The following is a 15,877-nucleotide window of genomic DNA, read 5'->3' as shown; positions in this document are numbered from 1 at the left end:
ACTCAAACAGTTAATACAATTAGCCTTATATATTTAAATGTCTCAAAAAATACTTATTCACATAGTTTATAAAAACTAATGTAATTTTGTGTTTGTTTTATACATATTTGACTATTGTTATATGACAACAGGACAACTCGCACAGTATCGTGGAAGAGTTCACACGGATGGTTAGTCAAGCTGCCAACGAGCCATCTAGCGGCGAGACTGCCAAAACAAACCATGTACCAAAATGTAACGAAGTGCCTGCGATGGCCAGCCCCGAGCAACCTCAAAACGCAATAATTTCTAATAATAATGTAAAGTCTGATATAGTTAACGATAATATAGGAGCCGATGTGGAAGTTGAAACGCCCATCGTGTCGGCGATATCCGACAGTCCTGATATAGTGCCTAAAATGACAAACACGAAACACCAAAAGATTAGTGAAAACTCCATTGTAGTAGATAATAAACAGAAACCGAAAGCAAAAAAACCAAATGTGCCTCACAACGAAACCGATAAGCAATCAGATGTAGTAGTCCTGACTACAGATATGTTACCCCCTCAACCTCAAAGGATTAGAGAACCCAGAGTCAAGCCTTCAGAGGAGAAGGAGAAGCCACAGGAGGAATCCAACATGAATGGGCCTATTTGTAAGTATTTTTTATTTAATTGCCTTGAAACCAATATTACTAATAAAAAAGAATGAGACAACTGATTCTTCTCTCTCATTATTTTTTATTAGTATCAGTATATATGTCTGCCCATTTTATGTGGAAGAGGCCTCTCACAGTGCCATAATGTATTAAAATGTATAATTTCCTATTCACAGAAACTATACCTTATTGACATGTTTTTTGTATAAAATGACATTTGCCAAAAAAATTAACCTACACTTGCATATTTTACTCATAGATTTTATAATGGTTAGATAAAGCAGGAAAAACACAAAACAGAAATATCATGGTATACATAATCTAAATAATTAAGATGCCCAAATCTTGCTGTATGTTTAATGATGTTGGATACTAGTTATCTACCTATTCCCACTCTATATCTCTGTTTTTTTTATTATAATAGTTTTGTTGTTGAAAAGGATTATTATGGACTCAACTTCAGGTAAAAAAAGGTATTCATGTAAATTATTACAAAAAATCTGGTCGACCCATAATGCCGAATATATTTTCTCCTTTCAAATGAACGAATACTACGGATCTGCTTGACATTATTTTAATTAATTTAGTAATATTCACACAAATAAAAAATATTATATCCTTTCCTTTTATTCTATTACGGAAATATTCAGCTTAAATTAATTTCTAAAGATTTATCTAGCAATCTATTTTTCCATCTCTGTGCATTAAATTCCAAGTTCATAGGTAAAAATTCGTACATCGAGTACGCTTCTCATTGAAAAAGTACCTCTAACTTTATAATTTGACGTATACCCCCGTCAATGTAAGATTTCCATGTTATGATTCACATAAACACCATAGCCAATATCAGCTGTTGTATTTTGTTTACATTTATATTAACTAATTACTACTAATATATATAATAATTATTACTAATATATATTAACCAATAAAATGATTGCGCTTGATATATAATCAGAAAATTATATATAAACAGGTATTTATGTATACGAACGGGTTATGTATGATACGACAAAATTGGCGATGTCTGACGATTAATTCCGGACTTGCGCATAAGGCCGCTTGTGTACTCTGTGCTTGAGGTCATATGTCGCGCTTGGAAATGGAATATTTCAACATGGCGCTTGCTAATTCAGTCACAACATGACTTCCTGATTTTAACATGTTTTTATCATGATATTTTTATTTTTCAATATTTTTATGAATTGACAGCTAATTTTTAAAAATATTTTTTTTTAAATATGTGTTTATTATAAGTATCCGTCAATTATGAATTCGCAATAAAGTACGACTTTTACTACGTATACAATTAAAAGTTTAAATTTTATAATAGTCTAGTGAATTGTGCCACAAAATTTATAAAATATATTATCCAGGTTACTTCAGTGAGAAATGTAAATTACCCACGTGTGGATATCACTTGTCTCTATTTTTAGAGTGCGAATTTGGTTCTGAAAAAGCTATGTATTGGTGTGACAGAAAATGTATAATACTCTGTATACCCAGGGCACCTTTATGTTAATTTATTTCTCTTCAATCGTTTTCTGTTTATTGTAATTGGCTGGCATGTTGCGACACTTGTGATTTACATAAGCCTGGCATTTGGGTCATACCTACTCACAGCTACTTTCTGACCGCTCACGAATTTTTTTATAAGGTTTGAGCTTTTAAGCTTGACAGCTATTATTTGTATTAGGTAATTAATATACATATACTAGAGTATTATAGTAAAATTTACAGCAACATAATATATTGTTTTTGAAGTTATCATTCTTATATAAGTTTTTGCAATCACTATATAAAATATCTCTGTTTGCATTGTATTTTCGTCCTTGAGAGATGCGTCTCATTGTGTTTACTGTCTGTTGTAAGCAAATGTATTCAAAGAAATTTAAATATGCCTCCATAACATGATTTTCTTATTCATAAAGCAACATATTTTATTTTCATTTGTTTGTGAACTTATATAAGGGTCTCGATTGGATAGTTATGATCAGTGGTCTTGTGTGTTTTAAAATGGCCATGTGTATTTTATTGTGGCTGTTTGCCTGGCAATTCTTAGTTTATTTGTTTCATGTGTTAGTTTATTTGTGTCAATTTATGTATTTTTTCTTGATATACCCATTAATAATTTATTGTACAGGTAACAATCAACTGGAACCTGTCAATACTAGTCACATAGTTGAAACTAAGTTAGATACACAAAATGAAGTGAAACAAGAGACAAGATTTGAGACTGAAACCAACACTAATAAACAAGTTGAACTCATAGTTAATACTGAAGAGACATTCCCTATATCACAAACGCCTACTTCCTCTCAATTATTGTCTAGTATTGAAAAAGTAGCTCAAGAATATGTGTCACGCCCTGAAACTCCTGAAGAAGAGAACAGTGTGTGTCTTGCCCAAGCCAAGCTCACACAGAGCATAGCGAGTGCTGCCAGAAATAACCTTGAATCTATAATGAAAGATATAAATCTCAATAATACATCACCAGGTATTTGCTGTCTATTTCTTTTTTTATATATATATTTTAAATGATTTTATTACTAAACATGTGATTCTTTTTCATAGATCTTGATACCGCAAATGGTAATATTACTGAGATACCTGAGACTGTAAAAGAAGACATGAATAAGAACGAGAAACTTACAAAGAATTCTAAAAAGAAGCAAAAACATGCTGGTACAGAAGTAAACAAGAATTCTGGTACTGAGCCTAGTGCCAAAGAGACTTGTACAAATGGAAGAGATGAGACTGATAATTTAAATGTAGTGGAATCAGATGTTATTCCCTTGACTGAACCCGAGACGCCTGAGCCGTCTAAACCAGCAGTGCCTGTATTTACACTGAAACATAAATACAGTGAAGGTAAATATATAATTCAAACAAATATGATTTGTTTTTAAGTTAATTAAGGTTAAAGATTATGTTGTACAATATGAAATTTTGTGTAAAATAGTGTAATATATTTTATTTTTAACAAGTTGAAAATTATGTATAAAATGTAATAATCTCATTTATTGTTTTAGTATTGACTCTTTTACCCTGTTTTAGATCAATGGTCCCCTTTTAATCGTAATGGAAAGAAAATTTACGATATTACCCTACTGAAGCAGATCAGAGATGATCCTTTGTGCAAGAACAAACCAAATTCACCACTGCTCGAGTCTTGCAATCTTCTACGGGTAGGTCTTATTCCAAACAACACCAATGTAGTGGATATAAGATTCTATTTTTTAAACTATATTTATTGAGCCATATAAAAATTATAGCTAATTTGTGTATTAAGGCGTTTCTAAAACAAATTATTAATAAAAACTATATTATAACTAAAATTCAATATTTTGTCTTAATTACAGACAGTGCAATTAGACACAATTATGTCATTCAATCATATTCATAGACCAGCAAATGACTCCTTATTCCCCACATTCCTTAAGAATATGAGTCCCGGTAACATGAGAAGTCCTATTCTTCGGGACAACAAGAAAGACACTAGAAATGTAGGCGCACCACCAGGTAAGAGAGAATTATTCAATATTTTAAAGATTTCTATGAAACAAATTTTTCGCTTTCAAACTATACCCAGAAATTGTTATATATGTGACAGCTTTATAGGTACAACAATTAGAGGTATGTTTTAAAAATAATAACTGTTTAACTTAAACATTGCCTAAAATTGTTGGTAATTTCGTACTCTTAAAAATGTATCTCTATATAGACCGTATCATAGGAAAAGGAAGCATGAAACTTAGTTCACCATCCAGCAACAGTGCGGGAAGAAATATATATATTTCTCTCCGTGAAGAAGTGAAACTCAATGAGAGTAAAGATGCTTGGAAACCAACTCGACTAAAGAAAGAGAGTCTGAATGAACAGGAGTTGAAAACTCAGGTATCATTTTCCTTAATCTATCCATTGTATTATAAAAAAGTTTTTACCTAAGTGATGTCATTTAATAATAATAATGCCCGTCCTATTTAACGCTTCTATATCCACTATCATCCACCTATATTTAGGGCCCATAATAAAATTGTCACTTCTACGAAAATGATAATATCTTTACGGTAAATCATGGCTTCGATTCACCGCGAAAGATTAATGTGATTTTTCATATCTTTGTACAGGAGCTGTATAAGAAATTCCGCGGTATACTTAACAAATTGACGCCGCAGAAGTTTGATACTCTGGTTGACAAAGTGAGGTCACTCGAAATTGACACACAAGAGCGTCTGGAAGGCGTAATTGATCTCGTCTTCGAGAAGGCTATTGACGAGCCGAACTTTTCTGAAGCCTATGCTGCTATGTGTAACAAGCTTTCGACATTGAAGGTACGCGGTGTTAGGAATATCTTTTTTGTCGTGGTAATTCCAACGACAATTACACTAAATAAACAATAAACTCATTGCTGTATCAAAATAATAAATATTTACTTTATAATTCAAAAAATTTCCGGCCTGAGGCACCGGCGAGGTTGGCAATTTTTGAATAGCACGTTGCAAGTGTATAAGATGCGAGACTTATTGAATTATTCAAAAGCAAAAGACACCCGAAGAATGACGCAGGATATTTCAATAGGTACTTCCGTCCTTCACTGGTCAATATTAACCTTCATAACACGGGAATACTATTATCATAATTAGCTCATATTACTTTGTATACTTTTTGATCTTGGGTTGAAATACAGATATTTTTGATAAATAAATTGATACATATTATTCGAATTGGGAGGATCCCCAGATTTGGACATTTCGTTTTGTTAAAAACATATTAAACATTACGTTTAAGGTTGTCTAAGATTGCAATTCAAGATTATACCTACAATTAGTCTCAATATTTCATCGTCAGTCGAGTTATCTAATGCCATTCCCATACAATATAAATCACACGAAAGAGATGTTACAGTGTTCGTGTAGCCCAAAAACAAGTTGCTTACTTTGAACAGTGTTGATACGTAGAATTAAAAAAGGATAATTCATCAATGAAATCGCAATATGTCGCAGCCAACTTAATTAGCCGTTTAATTAACAGCCTAGTCTTTTAACTAAACGGCGTCGTATAAAAATATGTTAGAAGTTTATACGTCAAAAAAAAAATATGTTAAACAATCAGTTAATGCCTCTACCTGACTATGAACCGCCTTCCCTTTGGTTCAAGAATTTGTCCATAAATTTATGTACCATCTAGTAATAAATAAATAGCATGTGATATTGCTATGACTATGCACTAAAAACTCTGATTTGTTTTAATACTATTTAGCGACACGTATTGGTATCCGAAATTTTATACTTACATAATCTTTTTTACACTCAATTGTTTGTTGCTATAATGGAATCGCAAAGTTTTCCCCAAATTAAATGATATCCAGGATTTCTTCAAGTTTTTTTAAAGTTCTAAACGACGTAGAAATAAATGTGCGCGTGCGACGTTGAATGAAATGTCCTTTTGCGCATGCGCGTTCTCGCCACGCAGTATCCTGCAACTTCCTTGACTTATACAGTCTGTCGAGTTTAAGTTGGCGAATGTATAATAAGTTTATTGACATACAACAACTCAAGTTTAGCTATATAAACTGAAGCTACCTAAAGAATCAAATCGATAAATGTTGGTCCCACTTTAAAAATGATTTTAAATGTATATGTATATGAGGGAGTGAAACTCAAATGTGTTGCCCAAATGATTTGTTTCAGGAAACAACGTTTAGAGTTTGTTATTTAAGTTGAAAGTCACTTTTTATAAAAGAAATACGATTATTTTATAATAAATCCAGAACTCACAGATATACATAAATAAACAAACAAAACTAGCGTCTTTTCCACAAATAAAATTCTCTGAGCATCTGTGAAAACATATAGATAATTAATAATCTTATTTAAGAAATATAATTTTATCAGGTACCGTCAACAAATTCACCCGAACAATGCGTGAACTTCCGTGCGATGATAATTAGCAAATGTCAAAATCAATTTATCAAAGAGAAGACAGATGAGCACGTTCTCAAACTCGAGGCAGAGATTGCCGAGTCGAATGACGCCGTAAGTATTTTATTAGTATGTGATTTCTCAATTTTTATTGAGTTTTGTAAGATTAATAGTATATATTTATTAAACTTAACAGACAAAGAAAAAGGAGCTGCATTTACAACTCGCAGAAGTCCAGCGTCGAATTCGCATGCGGTCAGTTGGAAATGTCAGGTTTATTGGTACGTCCTATTTTTATATTAAACTTTACTCATATTCCTTACATACTTTGCTCGACGAGTACGAATACGAATAAATAAATATAATTGTTACATTACGATAAAAACATCGATTTGCTCGCTTTTTGTATTAAAATAATAACCCATAAAAGATGTGCCATGTGCATTTTTGACATATTAATAAAATAGTTTCAATGTATGTAATTTTCTGCTTTAAATATTTTTTTCTTATGATTGACACAGATATAACTAAACATTGTGCTACGATTTTGTCATTTCCAATAGGTTATCCCTTTGGGATCAAATCATGACTGATTTGCAGCCATTCGAAATATTTATTTACTGTGCAACTGCGATTGTTTTGTTTTGCTTTCATGCTTATTAATTTGCCAATGCAATTGTATAGATAAAATGTTTTATGAGACAGTGAAAATAACTAGAAATTGAGAAAAAAATTAAAAAATCCCCTTTTGAGGATTTGTTGCGCTCGAAATAACTGAACTGCTGACAAACTTTGTAATTTGAAAGGCCTATCGCGCTTCCTTTTTTGTTATAAAATCTCCCAGATTTTTTACTGTGTTGAGGGCTGACTTGTATTAATAATAATTTTGAGAAGTGCAGTCTGGTAGCAGTGTAGCGGAATTCATAAAATTTACCCTAAGTTATTAAAGTTATCACCGACCTATAACGAAGCCAAAGTATTTTAAGTAGATTTACATCCTGACGTAACACTATAACGACAAAATTAGATTATTACTATATTAAGTCGGTGATAATGCGAAATGTTAGAATTGCCTATATTAGAACTGCGAAATGCTGTTTTGACGTACAAAGCTTGCGTTTATTGCGATTATCTGTGTCAATCATATTTTATATTGGCTAGAGTATGTGGATATGCTAGCCAAAGCTTAAAATGTATTATAACTATTAACTAGTGAATTAAATGAAATAATACGTGTGCTGCACAAGAATATAATATATTCAATATTTATTTTCAGGTGAATTGTACAAGCTAAAAATATTGATATCGAAAATTATGGTATATTGTATGAATTACCTAATTGATAAGCCGGAAGAGGAAAAACTTGAATGTCTCTGTAAGCTTCTGACCACCATTGGGGAGCAAGTGGAGGGTGAGGTGAAGGATCAGTTGGACACCATAATGGACAAAATGCAAGATATTGTTAATGATCGCAAGAGTAATAAGATTAGCAGTCGTGTGCGATTTATGATACAGGTAAAAAAATATACGTTTATTTTGGAACATAAGATCATCAAGATATCACTTATTCCACGTCAATAAATTTTACCTATAGGCATCCTCGGCAAAGAAGACAGAGACCGAGAGATAAAGCCTAAAAAACCTTTTTAAAGGAGTTAAAAAAGCAAATCAAATTAATTAGAAGTAGGCTGCCCGGCACTAGTCTCAGAGCCTTTTATCAACTAGATAATCACTAACTGCCTAGCCTAGCCTTTTTACATAGCTTTTCTTTAATGCATTTCTTAAATTAATTAAAATGCAGAGATAAAAGAGCCTCTGGGATTTTATTAAAGAAGAGTATCCCATTTCCCAAAAAAGAATTACCTACTAACTTTAGATAGTCTAGTACGGGGAAATTTCAGCCTGCGTTTGATCCGAGTATTGACATTGTGCCTATGTTTTAATGCCGATTGTGCGATTTAATGGGCTTTTAAATATTTGGTTTCTCTCTGCAATTATACATTAATGTCTACTTTAAAAAAATCGCAACAGCATTTTTAGGTCTCGGCCTTAGATTTCAGTATCTGTTTCATGATCATTCGTCAATCTAATAGGCAATCTATTTAGTCATGTTTTAAATATAAGAATAATTTTTTTACGAAGAAGAAGTAGAAAAAGACTAAGCTAATTATATATTAAGCATTGTTAAAAACTAAAAACGGCTAATGTTGTAAATTGTCATTCTTCGAGTGAATATTTATAAAGATTTTGCATACAGGATGTAATTGAACTAAGAAGGCGCAAATGGGTGGCCAAGAATGTTATTGATTCACAACCCAAGATGATGGACCAGATTCAGAAGGAGGCTGAACAACAACAGAGACATATTGAGGTAAATTTTTAGAGTTAAAGAGTCATTTATTCCTAAGTCTATTTATTTACTTGTTTATTTTAGTTATTGCTGTATTTTTATAAGCTACCGTCCATATTAAAACAAAATTAAGAATTTCCCCTGTCTTAATGGTATTAGGAAAACCAATCTAAAATATACATGTCATTTGTTAGTGTCGGAAGTGGCATTCTATTAGCTTTGATAGCAGAATATTAATTCTTTTTACAGTTGATGAATTCGCCCATTGGTGGTGGTTTCCGACGTGATGACAGCGGAAGTGGAAGAAAACGTGGAGGCGAAGGCCGAAGGCAGGGCAATAACTTTATGGATAATTCATGGAAGACTACAGCAACTAGAACCAGCTTTGTTGTCGACACAACCAAATTGAAGGCCATGCCGCCAAAGGTAAGGACCTTCGGGATCCTCATAATATATCGGTGTCAAACAAAAAAAGTCAAGATAAGGTATCACTTATTCCACGTCGTTAAATTTGAACCTTGACTATAACTCATTATTGACAGCTTGAGCTGTAGCCTCCGACAGTGCATCAGTATTGGATGTAATTTTTAAACTATTCATAATTTAAATTCATAATAATGAATTAATCTGGGCTGTCTTTTTTCTTACCTATATTTAATTCAAAAATAAGCCACTAAATCCACTTTCATCTTAACTTGGCATTTATTTACTTAAAGTTTAATGTATTAAAACATTGTTTACAGAACTTAGGAACTATTAAATTGGCTCCTCACAACATTGCATGGAACCAGGGCTCGGGAACAAAGACTCAAGCGGTTGCACCTGTCAAGAATATGTACAGCATTCTGGAGAATGTACAGGTCGACCCGACTACCCTGAGAGGTATTTTCTTTTTCTTGAACTTATATCCATCTTACTAAAAGTAACTGTTGCTTTTAAAATAATTTGCTATGTGAGAACAAAATGCATTTAATTTCCCTATTAAGGAAGTATATCATCAGATCACTGTAAAAATTTACGAAGAAATCTTATTGGATTTATATTTGTATTACGTTTAAAAAAAAGGTTATAATTGAATTTAAAAAAAATTACTCTTAATCTTTATTATGATTGATTGTTTGTTGGTTTATAGGTAGCAAGGAACTTTCCCCTGCTGCTTATCAACAATCAAAGTCAATAGAGAGATCGACCTTCAACACTCGCTCTGATTTCAGTGAGTACCGAACATTTATTTTTGTTGTATACATACATATTAACATGTACATTATTGCTGTTGATTAAATAACTAGAAGACTAACATGATTGGGATAACTGTAAATGTTTCTTTATATTCTATGACTAACATGATTTTTTTTTCATAGTTGGCCTGAACCGTGAGTGATTTTTTTCTCTTTCACTTTATTATTAATTTAATAATTTAGTATGTTGATTAAATTCTATTCAAAGCTATAATAAATATATTTATTTTAAGAAATTATAATTAAAATATTGACTAACTTCAACTTTTGTCTGAAGCCAATTTCCGAAAATCTGCAAAAATCCCATCTTGTCACTCAAAGTGGAGAAATAATCACTAAACCGAGCTGAAGCTAGTATAATTTGTACGAAGTTATATAAGCAATTCACAAATAAAATTTTTCTTTGGCTTCAGATTTCCACTGTTATTTTTATATCGGGGTCTCACAGCTTTAGGTGTATTGAATAAAAAGTGTGGTTCCGTGTAGTTGCTTTTCCTCGAAAGTAATACAATCGTCAACTTTAGCCACCGGCGGTCGCTCCGGTTCCACTGGAGGGGCTCGGCCTTCGTCTACGCCTTCGCCCTCCCTGCAATCCGAAGCGCCGCCGACGCCCGCTCCATCTCTGTCCCCGCCCCCTCTGCCCGCTGTTCAAGAACCTCTTCCGGAGGACCGACGAAAATTCATCAAGCAGTTGGTGGATCTGTGCATCATGAACCTTGACAATAATGAACTAGTCGAAGAGATCAAGCTCTTCGCCCCGCAACACCATGCAGCGGTGATTACGGAAATACTTAACGTTGCGCTCGAGAAGTGAGTGAAGTTTTACTTGTTTTGAGCACAATTTCTGGATAACCTTTGGCTTGGACTAGTGTTTTTTACATTCAATGCTTAAGTGAATTTTCTTTAAAAACATGTGACAATATTATTTATATTTTTACAAACCGTTATACAATCTGACAACATTCACCAATTTACCATCAATGTGGTAAACTTCAAATGTGTACTTAAATGAAATATTATGATTTCAGGAGCGCTAAAGATATTTGCATTCTAGCAAAGTCAGTGACGCACGTGGTCAGTTGTGGGGCGATTTCGAGAGAGAATTTAATGATCGGAATGGCAGAAATATTCGAATGCGGTCCAGACCTATATATAGACATACCGATGTTATACTCGTACTTAGGAAAATTTATCGCACCCCATATAGAAAAGAAAGTGAGTCTTTATCGAATCTATGTATATAAAATTATTTTATGTATATTATAATATTTTGTATCTATATAGATATAGAAGCATGAGGCGGACAGTAAAATATATATTTTTTATTTATTACATTAGATAAATTTTATTTTAATTTCAAACTAATATTTTTTGCAGCACATTACATTTACCCAGGTCCACGAGGCTGCCGAGAGCCTGATTTCAGTGGACCAGGGCAATTTGCTTCTAAAATCTGTCATAGCCGAGCTCAAGGAAAGTATGGGCAAAACATTTACTAGGACCAAGTGGCTGGAATCAGGCTTACAATTGAAACAGTGGATGAACTCCGACATGGTAATTATATTCTTATGTAAATGTTTCTTATCTTACTTAATATAGAACTGATTACCGGCTCAGAACAAAAAATATGTATTGATTGATGAATTCTTTACAGATTACAAAGTGGATGGCGGACAACCACTTTGAGTTTCTCGAGAGCTCTGAGGATTCAGAGAGTATCGAAGACACCAAACGGATCATGACTCCTTGCGAGACGCAGAGCAAATTGCTCCAGCTGATGAATGGCGATGAAAGCTGTGATTGCCTCAGGGGATGGGTCAAGGTAAACGATCGTCTCCTTAACCAGCTGTCACTGTTAACTGAGCTTTTTAACTGTAACTTTTAAATTTGAACTGATATTAATAAAGAGAGTACTAAATAGTAGTAGAGAGTGATATCGAATGCGTCAAATTCTAAGAGTACTTTTTTAACTTGCAGTCTGTTCCACGAATGGAAAAATATCACTCGATACAATTCTAGAGAATTTCCTTTTTTCTTAGCAAGATTTTAACAATATAAATTAGGTAACATAATGTACACGTATGAAGGTAAAAAAAAGAGCTATATGAAAGAGTACAGGGGACGTGGATTATGATTCCAGGACAACATTGGCGCCTCTACCGGTGAAGAGTGGTTCTTACGCTGTCTCACGCAAGCGATATGCGAACACGCCCTCTTTGGCCCCGAGCGTACTCCGACCCCGCATCTGAGCCACGATCGCATGAACAAGTATTCGCCCCTGATCGGGGATTATGGGGACTCGCAGGCGCAGCGCGAAGCCGCTTGCCTCTTCGGCATTCAGCAGCTCATCCATCGGCTGGAACACCCGCAGGGTGAGTTCCGATCCATTTGGATTTGGCAAGCGTTCGTAGGCAGCGTCGGCTCCGGCTGGGCGCTCTCTCTCCATGTTCATCCACTCGCTTCTTTTACATCGATAAATCACTATGAAACGGACGAACGGAGGAATCTGAGGCCCAGACCTATGTATATTATAAATCGACATCAAAGTTTATTTCTCTGCGATTCTGTTAATTGTCTAAAATTGTGTTGCATTTGTTCCAGGCTTGACGTTAGATATTTTCCAATACCTACACGAGCAATACGTAATATCTGTGGATGGATTTATCGCATGGGAGACTTCAGAGATGGAGCCAGAGGGAAAAGGTAAAAATATATCTGAGTTCGGGTGGTATTAATTCAAATACCTCAGGGTTCCCACTTAGGGCCATTATTCTTCGTAGTTTTTATTAATGACCTTATTCAACAACTGTCCTGCAATTGTCTCTTATATGCAGATGACTTAAAAATATTTACTTCTATTACTAATTTAGATGACTGCTTAACATTACAGCGTGATATCAATACCGTATCACAATGGTGCAAGACTAACTACATGTATTTAAATATAGACAAGTGTTTTGTCATATCGTTTACTAATAAACGAAACAAAATCGTATGGAACTACGTCATAGATGGTCAATTAGTTAACAGATCAGATGTTGCAAAAGACCTAGGTATCCTGTTCGATGACAAGCTTTCATTCCGTGCCCACTATAGTCACATCACGTCTAAAGCAAACCATCTACTGGGTTTTATTCTTAGATCCACAAAAGGTTTTAAAAATCCTCGTAGCACCTTGTACTTATACTTCAGCCTCGTAAGAAGTATATTAGAATACGGTAGTCCTATATGGTCGCCGAATTATAAGGTGCACATTGACGATATTGAACGAATTCAGAGGAAATTTCTCAGAATTTTATGTTATCGTATAAAACCTGGCCGGTCTAACTTAAATTATTGCGATAGACTCCTGAAATTTAAAGTTCAACCATTAGAATCCAGACGCATAGTCTTCGACTTAGTTTACCTTTACAAAATCACCCACTCCATTATAGACTCTCCCGAACTACTAGCTCACATTAGCCTTAACATTAGATTTAGTGCCCGTAGAGCTAACGAAGTCAATTTATTTTCCCTTCAAACTTATAAGAATAACATCTCTTTTTACAACCCTTTGACCAGGATGGCTCGTCAATATAACGAGATGGCAAAGAGCAACCACTTACTTGTGGACATATTCTGTCGCAACATCAATAAATTCATTAGTGTCGTTAAAGACATCCTCCATCGTAGGTTAAGTGCTGACCCTTGTGGTCCTGGTTAACGTTACGTTAAATTGGTGTCGAGGAACTTATTATTATTATTATTATTGTTTTTTTTTTTTTTACTATGTTACCTTTGTTAGTTATGAGCCTTTTATTGATGTAACATTAATTTTGCAGTGTGCACATGGTTTTACATTAGAATCCTGTTCATAACTATTAGTTTTAAGTTTATTTTTGTAAAGATTATAATGTGTTTTGTGCACCAAATAAATAAAAAAAAAAAAAAAAAAAAAAAAAAAAAAAAAAAAAATAAAATATAGACGACTCGACTCGCAAGAACACTTTGGAGAACGGCGTCAACCGCAGCAGAGATTTATTTTTTGTTTTCTTCACCCGTTCCGGCCAAGTCTTCGGTAGAATTTTAATGAGTTGAAATGAAAATAAACCTGAGCTAGCTCATCGAATCCAATAATTAAATCTGATATGGAAACGAATTAGTAGCTTCTTTAAAGTAAAATTTGCATGAATCGTAAAAACTTCACGCCAAATACGCCACATTTTGAGCAATTAATTGTATTAATAAAACAATTACAGAGCAACATTTCAATTGGAAACACTACTCCATGAATAATGTCTTTTTATCGGGTTATTTAAAATATTTAGGAGCCGAGAACAGAGTGTTATGTTATTGCTGAAAGTAATGTTATTAATTGTATTATTGTTTTTTTCTTTTTCAGCGGTTATGCTGAAAGCTTTGACGTCTTTCTTCACGAGCATACGGGAGGCGGACAACGAAGACTCGTGCTCCGAAGCCTGACGAGCCGCACCCGAGGCTCCCGCATCGCCGCCGGATCGCTATAGAGATATTGTATCAATACATAGGTTAAAAATCTTATTTTACAATTTGAAGAATATTAGTTAAAATTAATATATTTATTTATAATTAACAGCCTGGATTTATCATCTCAAATATTATCATTCTATAGAGATAATGAATCGGATACGGATTATATGTCGCGTAAATATGATATATAAATGTTTATATGAACAGTTCGACTCGACCGTTTGCGAGGTTGACCTCGTTCATTAGTGAGATTTTTAACACGATTGTGCTCGTATGAAGTTTGATAATCAGGGTTTTTTGTTATAATTATAACCCTATAAGAATGTGGCATTCCTATGAGCCCATTGGCCCTGGACGAGAATGGTAAAATTCCTTGTTAGTAATAAATTATATAATCGAGAGTTGTAATATTAACGCCACGCTCGTATTATGTATTGTGAAATCGGACGCAGTGCGACCGGTGAAATGGCTAAACATAGGCCGACCGCTTTGTATAATTCTAGAGTAACACGTTTTAGTCATATTTTAGTTTAATCCCTTTGACCGAATCAATCTTGATGAATAGACTATTCTGAAATTGATATTTTTTTGGTAGGTATTTAGTTAAAATTATACAATCAAGATTGATGCTAGATATGATATAAAAAAAAAATTAAAAAAAAATATAGATTTAGTACAGTGATGCTTGTGTTGTGGGAATTTTTTGAAGAATCTTAAAATTTGAACATCGGACGATTGAAAACAAAAGAGGCTGCCTCATTTCGGGTAAACGAGACGGCTCTGCACATACGCCACCCGTGATCCGACAAGTTTTCACTGTACCATATAATTGTAGTATTTAAAAAAATTAAAATATTTAAAAACTTTTTTTTTACATTTATTCAGTACAGACGCTCGTGGTCCTCCACACTAGCGCCGTAGCGAACGTTCGCTCATGTGGGGAACGTCCCCGTGTTCCACAGCGTTAAAATGTAAATAGTAACAATTATCGCTGTAGAAAATATTTACTTATTATTATTGGTAAAGTTTCAAAATATGTATCGCGTGCCTGCGACTAAACATTGTTAAAATGTAAAAATAAACATTCTACTTTTTTGATAATGGTCTTTTTATTTCCCACAACTAGAGCGGTGGCTCAAGAGCCGTGCGCTCATTTCTCTGACCGAGAAAATCGAGCAGCAGATTTCATCCTCACCGCAATTGTATCAATCGGTAGAAATTAATCCGCCCCATGCCCC

At 33.9% G+C, this 15,877-nt stretch overlaps 1 protein-coding gene across 6 annotated transcripts in view; it reads left to right on the top strand.

Annotated features, from left to right (window-relative positions):
* LOC110995268 (eukaryotic translation initiation factor 4 gamma 3) overlaps positions 1-15,740 on the top strand; it is a 29,310-nt gene extending 13,570 nt beyond the window's left edge. For 5 of the 6 annotated variants that reach the window (XM_045634118.1, XM_045634120.1, XM_045634119.1 and 2 more), the window contains 21 exons: positions 132-636; positions 2,783-3,136; positions 3,214-3,510; positions 3,697-3,827; positions 4,002-4,161; positions 4,364-4,536; positions 4,770-4,973; positions 6,537-6,677; positions 6,760-6,844; positions 7,840-8,078; positions 8,821-8,934; positions 9,163-9,339; positions 9,657-9,795; positions 10,046-10,126; positions 10,676-10,961; positions 11,180-11,366; positions 11,529-11,705; positions 11,806-11,973; positions 12,292-12,523; positions 12,753-12,854; positions 14,533-15,740. In XM_045634118.1, coding sequence (XP_045490074.1) covers positions 132-636; positions 2,783-3,136; positions 3,214-3,510; positions 3,697-3,827; positions 4,002-4,161; positions 4,364-4,536; positions 4,770-4,973; positions 6,537-6,677; positions 6,760-6,844; positions 7,840-8,078; positions 8,821-8,934; positions 9,163-9,339; positions 9,657-9,795; positions 10,046-10,126; positions 10,676-10,961; positions 11,180-11,366; positions 11,529-11,705; positions 11,806-11,973; positions 12,292-12,523; positions 12,753-12,854; positions 14,533-14,612 — 4,032 coding nt within the window. In that variant the 3' untranslated portion in view covers positions 14,613-15,740. The remainder of the gene's footprint in view (positions 1-131; positions 637-2,782; positions 3,137-3,213; positions 3,511-3,696; positions 3,828-4,001; positions 4,162-4,363; positions 4,537-4,769; positions 4,974-6,536; positions 6,678-6,759; positions 6,845-7,839; positions 8,079-8,820; positions 8,935-9,162; positions 9,340-9,656; positions 9,796-10,045; positions 10,127-10,675; positions 10,962-11,179; positions 11,367-11,528; positions 11,706-11,805; positions 11,974-12,291; positions 12,524-12,752; positions 12,855-14,532) is intronic. The other variant, XM_045634116.1, reaches the window with a different exon arrangement.
* Positions 15,741-15,877: the final 137 nt, after the last annotated feature.

Source organism: Pieris rapae, chromosome Z, assembly GCF_905147795.1.
Source record: "Pieris rapae chromosome Z, ilPieRapa1.1, whole genome shotgun sequence".
Classification (NCBI taxonomy): Eukaryota; Metazoa; Arthropoda; class Insecta; order Lepidoptera; family Pieridae; genus Pieris; species Pieris rapae.
This window is presented reverse-complemented; position numbering and strand designations above follow the sequence as displayed.